Here is a 22201-nt window from a genome sequence, read left to right on the forward strand (position 1 = left end):
CTATTGGTTCAATAATTAAGTAAAAAAAGTCTGCGACCCTGTCTCTAGGGATTGAGTTTCACTTACCGCTCATAATGTTTTTGCGGGATTTGCACGGCTCATATTGGAATATAAGCCACAAGCCTCCACCAGTCATCCATGACCCTCTTAATTCGTCAACGATTAGCAATCCAATCAAATCCTCAGATGACTAACTTCATGCCGGCTAAACGAGTTAATTCGAAGCAGGCTTAGCCAAACACACTTGGGCCTGATTCGTCATCTTAATATAGAAACGTCAGTTATAATTTGCTAAGTAGACACGCTCTGGTGTTTCTCTCCTAAAGCCAGTGACAGTGATATCTAAAAATTGACGGCTGCAGGTTTACGCCTTCTCAAATCCAGCCTCTTGTATTTTTTGCTGCATTTATCATTGTTGATGTCAAAGTGACAGGGCTTTGATGAAAAGACAAGGAGGCATTATCGCCAATGGCAGCAGGTTTCACTATCGGCTCCTGACATCTTGATTGCTTTTGAAAATGAATAACTCATTATCTCAGGCAAGCGCAGGGGATCCGTGAGGCTCCTTCAGGCCTGAAAGCATACTTTTTCCTCTGAAAGTCATTCTCTCGTCAAGGGGCTCCTAATTAGAGAAGTATCCTGTGACAAGCCCTCTCCAGTCATGCATCCGTAATAAACTTTAGCTTGAACTGATGAGGTGTTTGCGTGAATCACCTATCAACAGTCATAAGGGAGGCATACCAATAAACCTATGTGCAGCCAGTAAAGAGCTGAGGGCAAAATTTGTGTGTATTTGTTTATTAATAATAACATATTATGAAGCTTGGCAGTTTGTGAACTATTAACTCATGTTACAGATGTATCTTTTGACTCATATGCATTACATGTACTGTATAAACACACACACACATACACACATACAATATTTCATTTTGGACAGCAAGTGGTACCAAAGTACAATAAGTGTTCATCATACAAAATTGAATCTCAATGGCTTCATGCTCTCGACAGGCAATAACTCACTATGCTAAAACATTGTGGTTGGCACGAATCATATTTATCCCTGTTGAAAGCAATCTCTTGTTTAATGTAGTCTGAGTCACATTTTCTCATATTTTTCACAACCCAATTTAAAAAAAGTGAAACTTTCAAAAATAATGCATGGTATTTTAAAACATTTTTCCCTAGATTAAATAATTGCCTGATAAATAAAGTAAATGATTTAAAAAAATTGAGAAATACACACATACAGTATAGCTTTTTTCAGCATATTAAATAAATAAACCACTAATTTTTGTATTTAACTAAGCATGTAATAATTATGCTAATAATTCAAATAACTGTGATTAATTCAACTAGTCTTTAGAACGATACAGCAATGATATCATATTTTCTTTACATAACACACATAGTATTTTTGTTTTAACATCGCCATCTTAGGTATGCATGATTACACAGTTACTTCATTTCATTAATTAAATTTTACATTGTATCTTCCCAACTGTCCATGACTCCATCAAAACACATTTCTGGGTCACGACCCTCCAGTTGTGAACGACTGTTACATATTAAGAGGTCTGTTCTATTAAGGCTTTAGAAACCTAAAAAAAAAAAGGAGGGGAATGCTAAGGGAGGATGTCAGGTGTCGGACCCAATAAATGGATGAACTCAAATTTATGATTAACTGAACGTACCCCCGGGGTGTTAAAAAAACATAGATCCAGGCAGTTTTCTGCATGATTTCATGTAGCATCTTCTCAATTAGTTTGTGCAGCCTGTAGCTTCAGGAACAAGCAGGCACCCAAGTGACATGAAGGTAGTGATTTAATCGAGAGCTAAAGGTTAGGTGCCCGCTGAGAGATAGTCACACAAACTTCACATGTGTGCGAGAGAGACAAAGTTGGGGGCGTGGATTCATGCAGAAACACATTTCTGATCCATACTGAGAGGTGGAGTGGGTAACATTACAGGGGGATGGGAGTTTTGTATGCCTGCGCAGTAGGTGGTCATGTTCTCTGAGCGTGTATACTCCCAACGAAGAAGGCAGCTGTCTAGATAACTGCAGACACTCCTTAACACAAATCTGACACATCTTTCCAACTTACTCTTCTAAAGCACTGATTTTTGAACAGTTTTTTGTTCAATATCTAGTTTTATGTTCCTTCAACAATTTATTTGACAATGAATCTGCTAAATATAGCAGATCAAGCAAATTTGACAAATGAATGTTTGCTTTTTGTTGAGAGAATATTGGAGGAATAACAGAATTCCAAGAGGTCTGAGAATTCCTACAATAAATCACCAGCGTTATTCTTTTTTTTTTATGTGAGATCCTCAACAAATGTTCTCTAGACTTGATGCTTTAGATTATAGAACAAGTATAAATGAATATCAAGGATACTCGAGAACAGATCACTCTCACAGAAGAGAAAAAAAGGTAATACTGCGGATTGACTTTGATGCTTTTCTCACCTCTATAAAAACCTCAATGGCTAAGTATTGTGAGAATTTAAAAGAAATTAAACTGAACAAAAACAAACATGACACTGAGGATTATGTCCGGAATGGGGTATTACCTTGGCACCATGCCTCGGCAACTAAAACCAGTGGTGTGAGTGACTATAATACTCATAAGCACAGAACACCTATTGTCGCACCAGACACATGGGTGCACACAGTGATAGCCTGAGTTACTCCACTGGGAGTGACTTCACTTTGGACAGTGACTCCAGTGCCCAAGCATCTGTTCCTTTTTTGGACCAACAAGCCCCTCTTCCATGGCCCCTCTTGACGGGGCATTAGGACATCAAAGAGAGCAGCCACGACCACTGACTCTGAGCTTCTAAAAGAGGCGGTAATGATAATTCCTTCTGAACTTTCCGATGATCAATTGGTGTAAAGGGCTAAAGGGCTATCATTTGTTATTACTAGTGGTGTGAATATGTTCTGTTATAAAGTGGATCTGTTTAAATGCTTTAGACAGTTAAAATTACATTACTTTTTTTTCCAAACCGGCTCCCTGTTCTTTATCTAAGACTCTGTTCAGACCTAGGAGTACCTTTTGTCCGACTATGTCCAATCACACGATTCAAACTTTCTGTCGTGTGGTGTGAATTTTAGAACAAGATGTTTTAAAATTCTGGTGGTAGTTTCGAACACGGATCATGTGCATAATTTGTTGTCTAATGAACTTATGTCTGATAATTTATTAAACCATTTGTGCAGAAAGGACCTTTTTACATTAGAGATTCCACAGATTTTATTACTAAGATCTCTATGTTACGAGTTCCACCTGATACAGTGTTGTTGTTTACTTTGGATATATCAAGTTTGAACACCAACATTACTCATTAAAAGGGACTTAATGCTATGAGATATTATCTTGCAGAATGTGTTGAGACTTTGTTTCCGCCATCGGACTTCCCAGTCAAGATGGCGTCCTATGATTTATAATATAACTATTTTAGATTTGACAATGATTTTTACCTTCAAGTGAATATTTTTAGTACTAATTTAGTTGACAAAATAAACTGCTCTATGTCTCTTTGTTCTATTTATTGGACAATAAATGAAAGTACATGCTTCTGTTTGTTTACCTTCTGTATTTCTCTCTCCATCGTGTTATCTCATCTCATAATGTCTCTTAGTCCTTCGCACTTTTCTCAAGACGCGCGATACTAAGAGCTACAACACTGATGCGGTGTACACATAGAGTCCATAAACAATTCACAAGTCCATCCCTGCTGTTATTCCTGTCGCTAGGTCTCAGTGTTGTTGTACTGTTCTTACATCCTAGTGACAACGACTTATGGACAAGCCGGCAATTTAAGAGCTCAGGGAAGCGGTCCAGAAAGCTACATCAGTTCTCACAGTGACGTATATCTGCGCATGCTTGTGCCTTCCCTGACAGCTCAATTACGGCCTGCTAAATGAACGGCCTTGGCTTGGCTCTCTCGCCTGTAGCAAAGCAGCCAGAGAGAAATTATCTATAAAATTAAAGGACAGGATGAGCAAACAATTCGTTACTTGGCCAACGATAGCCTGTCACATTTTATCCCACCTTCACTAAACAATGACAAGAACTCTTGCTTGCGAAAGACTGACGTTTATTACAATCAAAGCTAAATGCAAAGAGAAAAATAGAGAAAAAACTAAACCAAGGATATAACTTGACTTGACATTAATGTGACTGCCTACTGTGATTCTACCACTACCGAATCTTTTAATTCAACAACACTGACATTTTTCAGAGGGGGGAAAAAACCCGTATAATTCAGCTTTTAGTTCTAAGAATCAAGATAATTGCCCATCGCACCAGATAAAAGAGCAAGCTTTATGTATCCCTTGAATATCCAGCCATATTTGCTGTTTTACACTTCCTGACATTGATTCTGACCTCTGCAGGGAAAATGGGCCAAGTCAGCACCAAACATAAAGATTAGGAGACTCCAAGACATTGGAACAGTCTATACTGAAAAACAATCGCCACCCAGAATGATCAATTACATCATTAAACCTCGAACACTGTTCCATTTTTCTGCATGCTGGAGTCTTTAAGCCACAAAACTCATAAATTCATCCAAACACACACAAACTCAAATTAATAGTCCATCTCAGAAACAATACCTCCTATATAAGGGCACTCGTCCTTCAACAACTACTGTAGACCAATTGCCTTTTCTAATTTCAAGAGAAGAATTACCGCACTTGACTCAATACACAATAAAACATTTTTAATTCTCTGTCTTTTTCTATTTGCTGATAAATAAACACAAAATTAACTGCTATGACACCTGTGATTTCTCTAGGTGGCCAGTCGGGGTCGCACACTTTAGTTTTGCTCATAGAGGTCCATAACACCTGCAGAGTATGTTAGCATTCGCTTTCAGATCAATGGCAGTTGCTTGGCTAGTGCAGAGCTCTCTGGAAGGTTGAAATCTGCCATCTTTGCTCACAGGCACTCTCTGTTCCAGACAGAAGTTTTTGAGCCAATAGTAGTAAATGCCAATGTGACTACTCTGGAATTGGAGAAAAATGATGGCCTGACTGGCTGATGGCAGCACAAGAACATGCAAGCCCTTTTTCATTAGTGGCTATCCAAAGCTGTGACTGAAAAGAAAACGTTTTAAGAGATTGGCCACTGGGAAAAAAGTCTACTGTAATCTAATTAAATACATAAGCGAGGCACATAGTAACATGACCATATGACAGATTAATATCCCATGTTATAATATCCAGTTGAATATTTTACATCCAATTAAAAAACATGCAAGATAAACTAAAACGTCAATAAAAAGCCATTTATAAACCGTGTCGTTTAAAATAATTATGATTTTACATGCATAGTAATTCTGTAGCTTAACATAAGCCACTGCACAGGTCAAAACAATGCAGGCTAATACATGATAATATTCATAAGAGGAAATTATGTAAATGACATTGCATGGAAACACATCATTTGTGCAGTTTTACAATGTTCCCACCCCTGCGCAACCGGGATTTGAAACTGGCTTGTCACTTCTGCTGGAGAGCTGAACATTAAAAGATGGTGCAAGCTGCTAACTAACAGATTGGAGACTACAATGATAGCAAGATGCCCTTGTTTTAAATAAACACTAAAAACACAGATGATAATTAACTTAATGCTATCGCCAAATGAATTCATACTGTGCTTGTTTAATTAAGGATAAGTAACAAGTTAAATAAGTAAAAAACAGAACATCTAGCGATCCCTAAATTTTGATGAAAGTGTCCGTGCCACTCCACTTCATTCTGAGCTATAATTAAAGCGTCCTGAATGATGGAGACAGTTCAATTCTTGTTTGTTTGCCCAGGGCTGCCAACTGACACTTCAAGCCATTAGGGCTGTGAAAAGCTAGAAGTCACTGCTGGCATGCAAATTCTGCTCTGAATTTTACTAGTTGCCATGGCAATACTATCAGATCCAGTAGAAAAAAAAAGTTGATTAGTAAGCTTGTCACAAGACAACTGCAAACACTCCCAAAATTAATTAATATTACCCCTTCTAGCAATAATTAATCTTACTAAGTATTCATCACTTTACGATGACTGACCCACATTCATAAGAGAGGCTGACAACCTATATAGAGACTGTGTAGGTTTCATCTTAAAAGGATAGTTCACCCAAAAATAACTTCCGCACCCTCAAACCCGTATGGCTTAGTTTCTTCTCTGGAACTCAGAAGGATATTTAAGTAGAATATTAAAGTTGCTCTTCTTCTATACAGTGCGAGTGAATTGTAACCAGGTTTAGCTGCTTAATGTACATAAGTACATATTTAAATATTATGTGCAGAGATTTATTTGATGTCAGCAATGCAAAACCCATAGGTTCTGACTTGTTACATGACTGAAGTGACACACATCATAACAAAATAAGAATAAACGAGATTTGAGGGCAAGATTTTTGCGACTCTTAATTTCAGTACAGTACTGCAGTACCCTTAAAGGGTCAACTTTGTATCTTATCTTTCCCTAAAAGGTGAATATTAGTGCATCAGAGCAGATATATTCACAAGTCTTTAACCTGGGGTCTGAGTCAAGTCTGAAGTCTTTATCGCTCGAGTCTTTGGTAACAAGTTATTTAATGGTTCGCTAAAAAATCCCATTCAGAATCCTCATGTATTGAATCTTCCTATTTATGAAGCTGTTTTATAGGCTAGACAAAATATATGATTTAAAATAATAAAAAAAAATTGGTGTTAAGATGTACGGTTAATGTACATCCAGCCTGTTATTTATGGGCTATGTTTTAATCCATCACCATGTTAAAAAATAACCATGTTTTTCCGTAATCAAATTCTATAATAAGAGTGTGATCTACCATGACACATAAAGAAATATGTGACACAGATCTTACAAAACCATACAAATAAAGTATTTATTTATGATACAAGTCAGAGGTATTAAAATAAAGTTCCAATAGGCAAGGCCCCTATGTTTTTATTCTAAGCAGAGCTCTGGACAAAAAATTTTTTTTTTACAAGTATTGTATTTTTACATTTAGATACATGCAAGACAATGTGACAGAGACACATATTGTTTTTTTTTTTCTGTTCAGGGTTTACCTCCAGAAATCTATACTGTTTTAATATTTTCCTTAAAAGCATTATCTACTAAAAAACAATGTAGCTTCAATAATCAAAACCTTCTCATGAGCAGAAAAGAAAGTTTAAGTTCTATCCTAGCAATCTAACAACAATTTTCCCAATTATAATCACATGATTCTTTTGAAATGTTCTTAGCCTACAGATTAATAATGATAGATCAGAAACGTCTTGTCACATCTGGTGAAAAGTCAGAGGCATAGGTTATACTAGATAGATAAATTGATGGTAAGAAAAATAGCTATATTTGCAGCATTGTTTTTTTTTGTTTGCTCTGTTTTAGTGAATGTAACCTATAATTTTGCTGCTCACAGTGTTTCTGTTCTGTTGTTAAAATAACCGAGTCGTCGCAGCTCTTAAATGCATCTTGAGAAAGAGAAAGAGAAAGAGAGAGAAAGAGAAAGAGCTGAAGGGCTTGAATAAAGCGCATTTAGCTTTAGATACAAATACTAGAGGATATGTTATGTGGAAGGGTAAATAAGGTATTATGTGACTGTCTGTTGTACATCTAAAGGTACATTTTCTTCTATTTTTTTCTGAGAGTGTATTGTGTGGTTTCATAAAAGTTGGAATACAGTGCACAAATCATAAATGCCAATTTTGGAACCTTTTAGAGCAGCCTCTGATACTCATCCACTTACATTGTATGGCAAAAAGCAGCATGAACATTCTTGTAAACAACTCTTTTTACAGTACATGCAGTATACCCCTTTAAACTGCAGGACTAGACCACCGATAACTTGAATTTAAACGGAAGCATACACAGATGTTCAGTGTGGTTTGCAATAGACTCACCTCTACAAACAGGTCTATGATCAGTCCATGCTGCGAACACCTCCGCCACTCTCTGACACGTGATGCTTTTGGAGCCCTGGAGAACGTGGTCTTCATCGCAGGTGAACTGGGCCGTGGCACCAATACTGTAGGGATCAGGACCAATATGCGCGTGTGCACACACACAGGATGACAAACAAATCAGATCCAACACAAATCCATTAGCACGGAAGAATAATCAGCGTGAATGCCGCATTTAATTTGATGCACATGGAAATGAGGCTTTTATAGCTAAAACCACAGTTCAGTGGGTTATAACATTGTGTACCATGGCAGCAGTCAGTCTCAGAAAAACACTGTTCGTCTTCCCCCACCAAAAAAAAAATTCTAATTTCAAATGAAATATACCGTCTACTCTCAGTTCTATGCAACGCACAGACACAAAGAAGTTTGAGAGAAAAGTATTGCAGCATGCACAAGAGGGGAATAAATAAATGAAAGGATATCAAAAGAGCGTCTCATCCTCCTTGCTAGTGTACAATCAATACCGTGGTGCTTCTTGATACTTTATAAAAGTCTAGTTTGAAGCTTCCTCCGTTCCTTCAACCTGTGGTTGAGCAGAACTCGACAAATCCACTCAGCAAGTGCAGACACTTCCACATTTTGACAATCCTACGCCTTCATCTTGTGTGTAAAACCCTCTGCTAACAAACATCAAATGAATTCGCTGGGGTTTTTCTGCAATCCTAAAGCCATGTTACACAAAAACCTGAAATAACATCGGTGTCACACTTTGAATCGGCTAGCACTAATTAGCGGTAAAGCCATGCTCGTATGGTCAGCATCCCTGCGGAGCTGGTATTAGCATGACATTGGGAAAGTCTTGGAAGAGCTTGGTCTGGAGAACATGATTTATATGCTCTGGGAGTGCGAAACAGAGGACACTACTAGAAGATATTCAGATATTACAATATTAATGACGAGTATCTGTGTAGAAGCGCTGTATCCATAATACAGGTTTCTTCTAAATTAATATGAAGGCAGACTGTACATCATCCCAGTTATTACACAACTAATATTACATACTGTATGCGGACATTAAATACTGACTTGAGTTGAAATGATTCAACTTGTCTGCATATAATCTTAAAGCTTCTGCTTAAAAAAAACAACCAGTACAGCAAGAAGACAAACACTTCAACAATAGTACAGTATTTTGTATGCATATATGATTGCGAATGTTAGGAAACATCAGAATATTGTGGCTGACCAGTGAGAGTGTAATGATTAGCATCCATTGCTAGCTTTCTTGGTGGAGAATGCGGGAATAATGGTCACCAGATACCTTCTCGTGAAGCCATAACCGGTACCTAAGTGTGATTACCTAAAGTCGTTGCCAATGCGCTTGCCGTTTTCAGGTTCCCCCGGGTCTGGACAGGAGTTAGAGGCCTGTTTGATCCCTCCTTCGTTTACTGTGAATTCAGAGCACAGTTTACCATTAGACCCATTCATACGGATATAAACATCATATCCTCATGCAAGTCTCATGCAAACGGTTTCACAGAACTGCTGACACTAGAGGAGGGGCAACATAAATGTGAACACAGACAAAGACACACAACGCACACATCCTCGAATGATCTAATTGATAACTTAACACATCCCCACAAATGACTCTCAGTGCGGTTGCCGCTTTGTAATAGTGTGACTACTTCATCGAAAGTGGTATATCTGCCAAATCCCAGGCTGTATTAACAGCTTTCCATGCTAAATTAAGGGCACACTTTATTATCAGTAGCATTAATAGAAGATTAGAAACTAGTTTGGGGGTGGGGACTATCTTAAGAACTTGAGAAGTGATTCAAGTGCAATATGCCGTTGTGCAGAATATAAATACATATCTGTATATATTCTCTAAAAAGGCTGAGACTGAAGATTGGAGTGGTTGGCATGGGCCATGTGACTAGTCTGAAGATGAGCAATTTTGATCACTTTCTATCTGGGGCCAAGAGGACAGTGTCACCTCTCATTTTCCAACTGAGTGAATGTGACTTCAAATGCAGCCCTTTACACACACACTTGTAGGCATATAGTGTGATGAAATGAATGCACAATTAATATTGCATTTAACCATGCAGTTAAATTATGCTGATTACTACAAAGAGAGATCTTAATATAATGCAAAAATACTTACTATCATCAGCATGCACACAAGCATAGCACTGTAAAATGAGAATGACTCCCTGTATTCAAGACACTCACTTTTTTAGGCATCCTGAACTATTAAAGAAGCACCAATGAGTCTACAGTGCAAATGCAGAATTTTAAACGTAAAAAATATTGTACCATCTTAGTAGTTGCACATATCACCATGTTCTTTGGTGGATGCATTTGCATTTGTTCAACTGTCCCCAAAACTTTTGATTCTTAAGATAATCTGATAAGGAACAGTGGCTTCCTCTAATTTCTGCCAACTGATTCAAACTTGTAAACACCTGCTGGATTTAAATGGGGCTCAAGATGTCCTGTCTCTCCAGAAATAGCTTGCTATTGAATAATGGAAGTGTTATCTTGCCACAGGACGAGAAACTCTCTAAAACTGAAGGATGCTTACTGATTGTGTAATTTATTTGCACAACCTGCCCCTGTTGTTTTAGTAGCACTTTACAAAATTATGCAAACGTTGGGACAAAAAAAAAGACTTAATTTAAATACTCATGACGCAGTGCCAGTTTTTCTTCTGAAATATTGCATGGTAAAGTTCTGCAACTGTTTTGTGAATTCATCCCACAGGTCAAGGGTAATGACATACATTTAATGTCAAACAAATGGACAGCACAAGAAGTAGAAAGACGTATTTTCTTTGTTTTAAACACGGTCATTGAGTGTCTGTAAGAAAACAAGTAAAAGACAACAAGCAGAGGAAGACAGACTGATATATTGTTCTTGATTCGTCTCTCTCTCTCTCTCTCTCTCTCTCTCTCTCTCTCTCAAGCAATTGGAAAATTAGCCCCATTTTATGCGGCAATTCACATCAAAGCTTTTAGAACTTTAACTTCAACATTATGTACTTTTCTGCAAAGATTGTCAGTCACCTCAACCTGATTTTCCTCCAAGTATCTATTTTCATGCTTTTTACAGATTCAATCTGGGGTTTTCATTAACTATTAAAGGTTCTAGAAAGGTGCAATGGGAAAATGGAGCATATGCAAATGTCAAACCAATACAAAGGTTGATTTTGTCAAAGCATGGGTGAAACTGTGACTAACATCAAAATGTGATTTTCCTGTATTTTGCATAGCTTTGAACACTGAGGTACTCAGCCCACACTGTGACTAAGTTAATTATCATTTATATTCATGCTATTAATCCATGCTTACTATTTCAAATCAACTCCCACTTTACCTGCCAATTAACATGTAAGTTCATGGATTTTTTATCAAGATTTTGGGTTAATATGTAAATTAATGTACAAGAATTGATTTTATTTTTTTCTAAAATGTAGTTTCAGATGGCATATAATGTCACACTAACAAGACTTTCCAAAAGTATTTTATGTCAACTACGTTAACACTTTTATGTCTCTCTAAAAAGCCTATTTTAAAACATTACATAGTCAGTGTCTTATTTGGCATAATTTATCCATTGATGCTTTCAAATTATTTTGTGTTACAAAAGAACTAATAAAACATGGTGTCTATGACATCCACCTGCTTGCTCTAAAAACTGGCTATTTAACTCAGGAATCAGGAAAAACTGATTGACTTGCCAGAGTTTAAATTGAATGGAAAACTCCAGGATGTGATGAATGTGGACTCATATCGGTGGCGACAACAGCAAATAACAAAAACTACATATGAGGAAATTAACATGTTGTGCTATTAGACAGACGAAAACAGACAGTTTCTGATGAATGTCTGCAATATGTGAGAGCGGGTTAATATTATCTATCTATCTATCTATCTATCTATCTATCTATCTATCTATCTATCTATCTATCTATCTATCTATCTATCTATCTATCTATCTATCTATATCTGTCTATCCTTTCCTTTCATAATCCACAAGTCACCAGTCCAAACATCCATTCAAATAATGATTTGCCACTGAAAATGCCCACAAACAAACAGATCAACCCTGAATTTCAAGAAAGGAAAAAAAAGTTAGCATGTTTGATTCAAAATCAGCCTACATTGTGAAACATTCAATAACATGACTGAGTGTGGGAGTACTGTGAATGTGTTAAAAAAAACATTGTTATATCTGCACACATGTGCAAGGTGTATTTACAGACATGCGTGGGATTTAGGTTTCATTTTCTTGCTTGTGAAGCTAACAAACACTGTGATACTTCGAGCCCTTGAAGTGCACTGGATTTTACTCTGCTTGTATAAGAAAACTGACACAACATTAGATTTCCTTCTTATTCTTAAAAAAAAACAAAACAAAAAAAAAAACAATTACATAAAAGCCTCAAGCTTTTCTTCAATCCCAGTCAGTCATCTGATTGATCTTTTTTTTTTTTTTTTTTTTGAGTTAACTTTAATGTATGGTTTTCAGTCATTTTGTCTATTAAAGTGTAAATTTTGTGCTTCAACTTTAGACCACATTTTACTGTGTAATGAGGCATTCAGTGATATTGTCTTTGGAAGGGCTGACTGATATCTTGACCGCATACATTTCAGAGAAAGCCTGATCAAATTTGGCCCTGCTTTTGGATGTGAGCCAGTCCTGATTAAAACAAAAAAAGCCACTAAAATGTGATTAAAATGCCCAAAATCAAGTCTTTGTAGCAAGACAACTCTCTCTCCTATCTCACCTCACTTGTAAAAATGCCTCGCGATTTCCTCAGTTTTCTTTTATTTTCAATGTCAATTAGTCATGATTTCTACAGAACCATTTGTTCTTCTGATTGAATTTGTGACCAGTTATAGTCTGATGTAATTCCTCTACCTTCAGCTGAAACCTCTTCATTGTAACTATAACTGAACATAATGAACTCTCTGGGAACTGAAGAGTGGGAAAAGTCAGTAAAAGTAAATTAAAAATAGTCTCACTAGAATTGTATCTTGTTAAAATGTATTGTTGACCTTTGTGATTAAGCCTTTCAGTTTTTTTTTTTTTTTACATTTTAAAGCTACAGTACACTATTTTGAAAAAGTTTAACTGCATATAAAAATGGATTGAAGTACTGGTAAATATAACCGACATTAATGATGGTGATTAATGACGATGATGTTTTGTATGAATTAAAATAGTAACATCCCAAAATTAGTCTCTTTTTCACGCACTAGTTCTGTTGCTAAGAAACGTGTTCTTAAATATTTCATACATCAACACATCCGCTTAAAAACAGCAGCATTTTGTTGAAGAAAATGATGAAAACTAATAGGACCCAACTGGCTGTGAAAAAAAACAAAACATGTTGAGGTCAGGGGACTGTCTTGGCTTTTAACTTGCTGTTTTCTTCTAATGGGCTCTGAGCTGAAGCATCATGTTGCAGTTTTCACCATCCATCAGCCTGGGAGAATTTAGGCCTTTCTGTGGAAGTGGGGGGTTATTTTAGTGCACTTCTTCTCCCCCCCCAGGTCCTCCTTTACAATTATCCCTCTGCTATGTTTAGAAAAGTTGCCTTTTTTCTCACATTCAGGGCCAGTGGAGTATGAAACCCACAGGGCTTATAGAGCTCAATCAACAGTCAGAGCAGCAGAACTCTCAGTGAGACCTGTTATTCTCATTCCCTCAAACTTACCCTCTGTCTCTCTTTCTCTGCATCCCTCTAATTCACACAGACAAACACATACCCGCACACACACTCTTGATGAAACACTCTCTAGACATTGCATCTGACACAACACAGTCAAGCACAAACGCAGTCATAAATTCAAACCACACACATCCCTAGCTAAACTGTCTTTAGTCTGTGATAGGATCTGACTGGTAAATAGAAAATACGACATTGTCAGAATCACATTCACTACCTTGCACAGTATAAAGTGTATTCTACGAATAAGGAAGCTAATTCTGATCAAATACTTATAAGCAAATCGCATAGACATTTTTATTGTTAATTTATTCATATGTGGCCAATGCACAAACAAATCACAAATAAAACATAGCTTTATATAGATACTCAATGCTTCATGCCCTTTCTTGGACCTCACGAACATGCGTCAGGAAAAAAATGGGGCGTTCAGGTGAACACATAAACAGGGCGAACAAGCTATTAAACATGCAGTCACATGCACTCACTTCCACATGATGTCATGCCAAATTATTGCCAAAATGTGTTTTCACATAAAGAATTATACCAGCTGGTTTGACTGTAAAACAGATAAACATGGTTCAAACTAGCAAAATGTTGAAATCAATTATATGGGCCTTCATTATTAATTATTAAAAATCAGCCTTAGGCACATGTAGGCACTAGGAATAAATAAATAATTATGAAAAAATTAATATTTAAAAAATAAAACCTCAATAGAGTTGTGCAGTTTTGGTTTATAATAAAAAAACAAAAAAAAAAAACAGATGGCTAAAGGGGCGGTCACACTAGACTTTAAACGTGCAAAATTATTTCGGACGCAGATGCGAATGGGCGGGAGCCATATAAAACGGTCTCTCCACAGTTATCACAACATGGATTAATATGTGCTTGTACTGTGTCTTTTGCGACGGTGTCGAAAGCGTCTTATTATATTGAAATCTCTGTATCTCTCTCTGTATAAATATATACGCCCTAAGCAATAAAAAAATATAAAACGTCCTCATTCAAATGTGCCTTTTGTTCCTGTTTCCTCTGACACTACGAACTATGCAGCTTCTTTTTAATTTTATTTTTATAATCTTTTAAATATGTTTTATATAAAACAGGACGCCGGCTACAGCTAAAGGTATATATTGCTTCCTTCATTTTTTTATTTCTGTACAGAGAGATCATGTAGTGATGTATCGATCTTCTACTGGTCCCACATCTTCATGTGATGCGAATTCGCAGGTCAGAGTTCACCAAACTTGAAATTTGGAATGCAGTGAAATGCGAAATTTGGAGAGAAAAGTGCAGTGTGACCGCCCAATAATACCTGGGATATCTGACTTTAAATAAAGATAGAAACCAGTTAAGCTGAGCTGTTTATAGGCCTGAAAGGTAAGTTTACTCAAAGACTGATAATAATAATAATACTTATCTATAATTATTAGAACAGAACCCTAGAAAGTGGAACAGGCACATTGTGTGCAACTACATCTCTGATATCACCTTTATTTTTTGTATTCTGCATTTGAACACTTATGTGTTTACATAATCACGTCTCTTGAAATATTGCTACTTAACTACAGAGAAAGCATAAAAGGTCAATGATTGCTCAGTCGACCGTAAACATCCCATCTTAATTCTATTAACTGCATGATGTCATGGAACACCAGCATTTCTGAACACATTTTGTTCCTACCAGAAAATGCTTTACGCTTCAGGCTCATTTGCGTTCTTCTAACACTAGATTCTGAATGCAACAAGGCAAGCTACATTAACAATGAAACAAGATGGACTCTCTTTTCTAAGCACATGTTTAAAACATATTCCAAAAGCATTAGAGAGGAGTCACTAGCTGTTCTGTTTGGCTTCTCTTGTCTCTACTTGACATGTAAGTAGTACAACTGAAGTACAGAGTTCAATTTAAGGTCATTTTAATCGGGATCTATGAACAACACAGTGCCAGAAGCACTTTAAACCATTACACCCAGCACTATAAAGTCTAACAAAAGACCCCCAACCTGCAGGTGTTTTTGACAAAATGCTATAAATACAAAGTATGCGAGTGGGTATCTTTAGTATAACAACCCCATAGCAATATATTCAATGCTAAACTGTACTGAAAGCAATTTTACGCATTTGTTTTTGCAATTTTTTTGCCCGTCTTATGAGCCACATTTCTGATAGCCTTACTCTACATCTAAAATGCCACACTGCTTCAAATTCCCTCAATAGCTATAAAAGTAAACAGCTAATTTCACACAGAATGGAAAAGGCCTGAAATTATGGAAGGGTTGCTTAGAGCGCATTATTCACAACAATATATGCAAGTTACAAGTAAAATAACATAATAGTGGATATTTCTCGTGTTTGACAGCTGCAATCTAGCTTGATAACTTTCACAATGGGTGCTAGATCAGAGCCGCATGGTGCAAACATTGCTCACTGTGTTGTGCTGTTGATGGACGGACAGACTGCTGGTTTGGAAATGGCAAGGGAGATTGGTCATGCAAGCAATATCGGCAGATAACGATCCTCATATAAAGTAATAATAATAATAATAAATTGAACCTAAATCGAAAAAACATGGCACACTCTGACAACACAAATACATTCAAAGGAATAAGAAGAGCACAAGCAAACCAAAAAAGAAAAGAGTCATTTAAAACAAACATGACTTTGTTGAAGATCATTGCAGGTGTTTAAATATTTGGTCAATGGGACACATGCTTTTGTTGTTTATCTCAAGCTGAAGTGACTGAAGTACTGCATATCTTCAGCTAATTTGCAATGCTGGACTGTCTTTCGGGGGAAAAAGTGCATTCTAACAATTCCTTCTCCATTTTAAAGTGTAAGTTGATACATTCATAATAAATTTAAGGGCAGTGGGTTTCAAACTGGGGTCCAGGCACCCCCAAATGACTTAAAAATGTAAATTCAATTAAATATAATTACAAAAATAAAACAATTATTATTATTATTTCAGAATTTCATGCTTAATATTTTTCTCATACAGTGTAAATGGGTTTTTATATGTAAAAAAAGTAAATCAATAAAATCTGGCTTTTTATTATATTTATTTCATACAGTAATATAATGTTTAAAATCCCCTTTTTTAAGGATTTGAAAGAGCTATTGAAATCTATATGGCTGGCTCCATCTTAGTGCAACTGTTTTATAATTGAATATATACTGAATTAACTAAGTATTCATTGAATTTTTTTTTTATGTTTCAGAGACGTATATGCATGTCAGAGCATTAAAGAGAAGTAACCTGAATTTAAGTTTCATGTCACTGTCGTGTTTCATTAAATTACGTGATTATGCTTAAGTGAACTATGCTCCTTCAGTATATGTCTGAAGTCTGTTACTTATCTCGAAAGGTTAAACATTTTCTGTGCTTAAACAAATCCATAATTTCTGATACTAACCTTTTAGATAAAAGGCCATAAAAACAAATCTTTGTTTTTGCAAGTAAAATGAAGAGCAGCTAAGGCAAACTGGATGTTGATATAAAAATGATAGGAATTTATGACTCATGAAAAAGGTGCAGATATGGCGAGACACAAGGTCACTCCCTCATTACGGTGTACAAATCACAATTTTACGGTAAAGCTGTCATTCATGCTTTTGAGGAAACCACTCGCAGTGGGGGGTTAAATTAAATCGTCCAGAAACTTCTGCTTGTGAGATATTCATGGGAACTGAAATCCATCTTTGATTTCGCCAATAAATGCATGATGATCTTGCAATGATCTTACAGTCACTATTTGCTGTAATCAACTCCAAACGAGTAACACAGGTTTACCATAAAATAGTAACAAAGGGTAGACTCACAGATAGAAAACTTGTTGCTGTTGTCTTTGCCAGGGAATAATTTTACTCCTCTAGATTTGAAATCTACAGACCTTTTCACTAGTTAAAGGGGAAAAAATGAAACAAAAAAACATGAAATCAGGTGAAACAGGTTTTAAATAAACTTGTAAGCATTGGAAAATAAACCATCATCAAGCGCATGAGAGAGAAGAGCAGAAGAGTATAGCAGTGTCAACAATTTCCAAAGTGCTCTGCAAACAGAAAATATGGGCATGTGTTGAATAAAAGGCAAGGGCATAAAATGAAAAAGTGAGGAAAACAAGATTAATAAAGGAGTGGAGGGACAGGACTTCTGTTCAGTTGTCAACCTTGACAAGGGAAAGTTTTCAGCTTGCGCTGCATGTCTACACCATTCGATGTGAAGCAGACTTTGTCTAATGCCTCTGTGAAGTATTTTGGGCCACAAATGTCTGCCAAGGTATTCCTGCGGGGGGAAAGTGGCTGTTTGACATGCATGCAGACAAATGGCACAGTCCTTAGGGCTAATTCAGACAAGCATGTAGCCTATCGTGTCAAAGGTCAAACAGAAGTCTTGTTGGGAATGCAAAAGCTCATAATAATAATAACGAAGATGAGGACAATATTAACTAGTCCACTCTGAATATTTGTTAATACATTGTGTAAAAAGCTCTATTTGCATGAATGCATTTTCTTCCCTTTGTAAATGATGCATGCCATTAAGCAAGCTAACTAATAAATGCATAATGAGTGCAAAGCAATGTAAACAATTCCTGGTCATCACATTAGTTATGGGAAGGCCGACCTGAAAATGAACCCTGGCTTTGCCATCAGATGCAGTGATGTGACAGTGACTAGAACTCAACAGCCAGGTTAAACAGACGAAAATGAGACATTCCATAAAATGTGTTATATGAAATTAGTGTGATTTTCTGTCAGTAAATTAGTCTGCTTTCATATGTAACCATTTGAACACATAGAGCTATAAGCAAACAACAGCCTTCAGTTTTTACTTTAAAACTGCATCTGCGATATTATTGGAAATGGGATTTATAATTTTATTTTTTTTTATAGAAAACAACTGTTACCTCTATAAAAGAGCTGTAAATGTTTATCTCTTTTATTGAAATGTGTCACAGGGAAAAGAGAACATGTTGTGGCTGTAAACTCTGAGAGCCATGCAAATGCACATTCTACAATGGCTTTACTTCCTATCGAGATTCTTAAATATTGCATTTTTGATAAAGAGGGGCCTAAATTTGACAGTTCAGGCAGTCTATGTATATGAATGAAATACAATGTTTGCCCACCCTTACATAATCTTTTTCCAAACACCGTTCCAAACATTTTTCATTGATAGGTCCATATGTTTCCCAAAAATCACATTCAAGAAAGTCCAATGCCAAAGAAATGCCAAAAAAAATAAATAAAAAATAAATAAAACTGACTACAAACTAAAGAATATTTGAAGCCTCATGTGTAAAAAAAAGTCAGAAGTAGCAGATCAAAATCATGTTTTAAACTCACTCTGGAGCAAAACTGACAAAATGGCAAATTAATCAGGATTTCAGAGTACACTTACAAAGAATATGAATTAATAACAATATTAACAACTGGGAACAATACATGTTAGATAATATTTGAGGCCTAGTGTTGCTAGATATACAAAATATAATTGACTCAATATGTACTTTATGTTCAATTCACAGCTGCAGCAAAGCATTTACAACACAAGTAAACCAGGTCAACGTTCCAGAGTGTTGAAAAGCAGTAATGCAAAGCATGCATTTTTCTTACTTGCATGGATGATTCAGTAAATTCTGTTTAGCATTTGCGCTGTAAAGTTATCTAAACCACCATTTTAGGAGTGGTTATACTTTTAAGCAGGATGAGAGCCAGGTGAACTTATTTTCTGTGCTAATCAACATTATGCCAAAATTAAAAAGACCCAGAGCATTACTTTAAAGTAAAATTTAGTATTTAGAAGTTGACATGTTTAAACAGTTTTTATAGATGGTCCTTTTTTTAACTACTGTACATTGAATGCACCCCTGTATATTTGGAGGAAGCTGTTTAAGAATGATCTGTGATTATAACACACCTACAGTATCCAGTCGAAAATGGAATCATTCTATCAACTCCTAATGGAATCTCACTTTCATTACTGAGCACCCATTAACCACCCACTGGATCAGCCCATCACCATAAATAAATAAAAACCAATGAAAAACTGATTTCAAAAAAGCCTTCGACATGAACCTATTTAGCATTCATTTGAATATGCTATTGACATAGACACACCCAGATCCAAAGGTTTAGTAAATGATTCTGTAGATGGACATTTGCTCTGGCACCTGTTTCTACTTAAAAGGTTTATGCTGAATAAATCATTTGACACGAGGCCTGCAAATGAGATGCTCTGCAAGTGACAAGACATTAAAACTGAGGAAAGGACTGCTGACCTTAGTCAATGACATGACATTAAACCACTTTTAAAGGTACATTAAAATACACTGAAATTATACATAATGCTAATTTCCATAATACTTCCTTTTTGCTATCATAAGAAAAAAAAAATCTTAACTCTTCTAAGCTGTGGCACATCATCCCATTAACACTGGATGTTTTATCATTATAAACTTGAGTAGAAACACTGACGTAAAATTGTAATACATTCATTTTTGGCAGAAACGGGCTATACACCAGAATGATGATGATGGCAGCGACACATTTCTGTTTTGAAAACGAAAGCCATTTTTCACCAGTTATTATCCCAAATGATGTTTCAGCATGTCTTTCAATCATTTTAGACATCTCAAGTAATTTGCTTTTCGCTTCTTGAGTATCGCAAATGGCGCAAAAAAACGCCATCAATAAAACTAAGATCAGGCTATAAGCACACCAGAAAACGCATTAAAACACAAACTCATTCATTACAATTCTCGACCAACAGCCGGGATGCAACATCAGCACTCTGGATATTGGCAAATTCACATATGTATGCTAAATACAGTATATTCTAATGCACTGTAAAAGAAGCCGTTCTGCATTCCTTCTACCCCAAATATGCATCTATATAGGCAGAAAAGACCAAGCTTTCCGCAATTACTGTCAAACCAAACTTTCCTCAAATTCTTTATGGTACCAAACTGACATTTTACATCTATAATTAGTCATTTAACATTTTCCTGAGCCTCCACACGTGTGACAAAGGCATTTCAACACCTATTCGGGCTAAGAGCGCTTTTCAAACACTAATTAATTTAAAAACCGAGCAGCTGTCAGCAGCTAACCAAGGTCAACATATTCATGGTTTCTTGGAAATGAGTGCTCCACTGAGCTGCACAGGATGTGATTGGTACAAATCAAATCTTCAGATCTCCATCGCAAGGAACTCATCAACTCAAACCCAACTACTTGTGATGGGTTCGAAGGTTTGCTATCACAAACATTGTTCCTGCAGATTCGCACCTTCACCTGTTTGTTCCATTGCGAAGATTTCCAAACACAATCAACGAGCTAAAGTATCAAAACTCCAGGTGAAAGTGCTTCAAGCCGCTTTGCCTTTCATTGTAAATGTACATGGGCTCTTCCAGGTATCTTTGATGTGATCTCTGACATGTCCTTGCATTGCCACCTTATCTCTGTGGCGAGTCCCTTGGCAACCTATCCCCATGTCCATCTAGTCAAGGATAGATTACAGTAATTGTTTTCCGCCCTGGATGTCAGATTATTAGCTGGACCAAAGTCAAGTGTGGATCCTGTGCACCATTTGTTATCGGATAGGAAATAGTGATACTATCATATTTCCCTGTCATGAAATTGACCTTCACCTCCATATTGTCAGGAATGTGAGGGCAACATTACATAACATCTCAGTTATGACTATGCCAGCAACAGGGCCACACAGGTTTAGCATCTGATTAGTATTCTTATGGTTTAATTCAAATAACATTTTGCTGACCCGCTTGATCGTGCTTTTCATTAAACAACTGTCTCTAATAAAACTGTTCCGATAAATGATGAACAGAGCAGAAGTATAATAATACTTGCAGAATACTTGCCACTTTCTGGCCATTACTTCATCTGAAAGCCCTCCTGAGTGAATTCTGACATAACTCTCGGATAAATCTCCTCTGCTGAGACCAAGCGCGCTACACTTGTCTAGAAGTAATGGCAACACTGAGAGCCATTAGAGTTACGGATATATTTTTCTCCTGGGGACGTTTACCCTTTAAAGACTTATATACCCCTAAGGACTCAGACGCTTACAAAACCTCTGCATTATCAATGAATAGTGTGATGGCATTTTCTTTAATGGAGACTTTCTTTTGTAGATTGAAGGTGGGGGTTTCTAATATCAACCGTGGCCTTAGGACTTCAGGTCTTAATGACCTCTGCAAGCACAAAACTCAATCACAATAAAATGTATATTTCGGTTCTTTTATTTAAATTCCTGAAGTCGTTCAAGTAAACGAGAAGAAAACTGTAAATGACCTACGAGGTGAGATAAATATTGGTTATGTTCTTAAATTGAGCGGTTTGATGAGCCAGTGTTGCTCAGGGGTAACTTTGGTTGTTATTTCTGCTTCTGTGAATAATCTATACAACAAAAAACCCTTTCTATGTGCCTTTAGGTTGCTTATATATGAGTAAACATTAATAACCACTGCCAAGCAGTAAAGAAAATACTAGCTGGGCTTTTGTTGATCCA

The 22201-nt window shown here is 36.5% G+C and overlaps 1 protein-coding gene across 2 annotated transcripts in view; it reads right to left on the reverse strand.

Annotated features, from left to right (window-relative positions):
* The window catches only part of csmd3b (CUB and Sushi multiple domains 3b), a 403590-nt gene that overhangs the window by 168993 nt on the left and 212396 nt on the right, over nucleotides 1–22201 (reverse strand). For both annotated transcript variants that reach the window (XM_052583645.1, XM_052583646.1), the window contains exons 7-9: nucleotides 17491–17568; nucleotides 9286–9373; nucleotides 7923–8047 (exon numbers count right to left, since the gene is read on the reverse strand). In XM_052583645.1, coding sequence (XP_052439605.1) covers nucleotides 7923–8047; nucleotides 9286–9373; nucleotides 17491–17568 — 291 coding nt within the window. The remainder of the gene's footprint in view (nucleotides 1–7922; nucleotides 8048–9285; nucleotides 9374–17490; nucleotides 17569–22201) is intronic.

This window comes from Carassius gibelio, chromosome B19, assembly GCF_023724105.1.
Source record: "Carassius gibelio isolate Cgi1373 ecotype wild population from Czech Republic chromosome B19, carGib1.2-hapl.c, whole genome shotgun sequence".
In the NCBI taxonomy this organism is placed as follows: Eukaryota; Metazoa; Chordata; class Actinopteri; order Cypriniformes; family Cyprinidae; genus Carassius; species Carassius gibelio.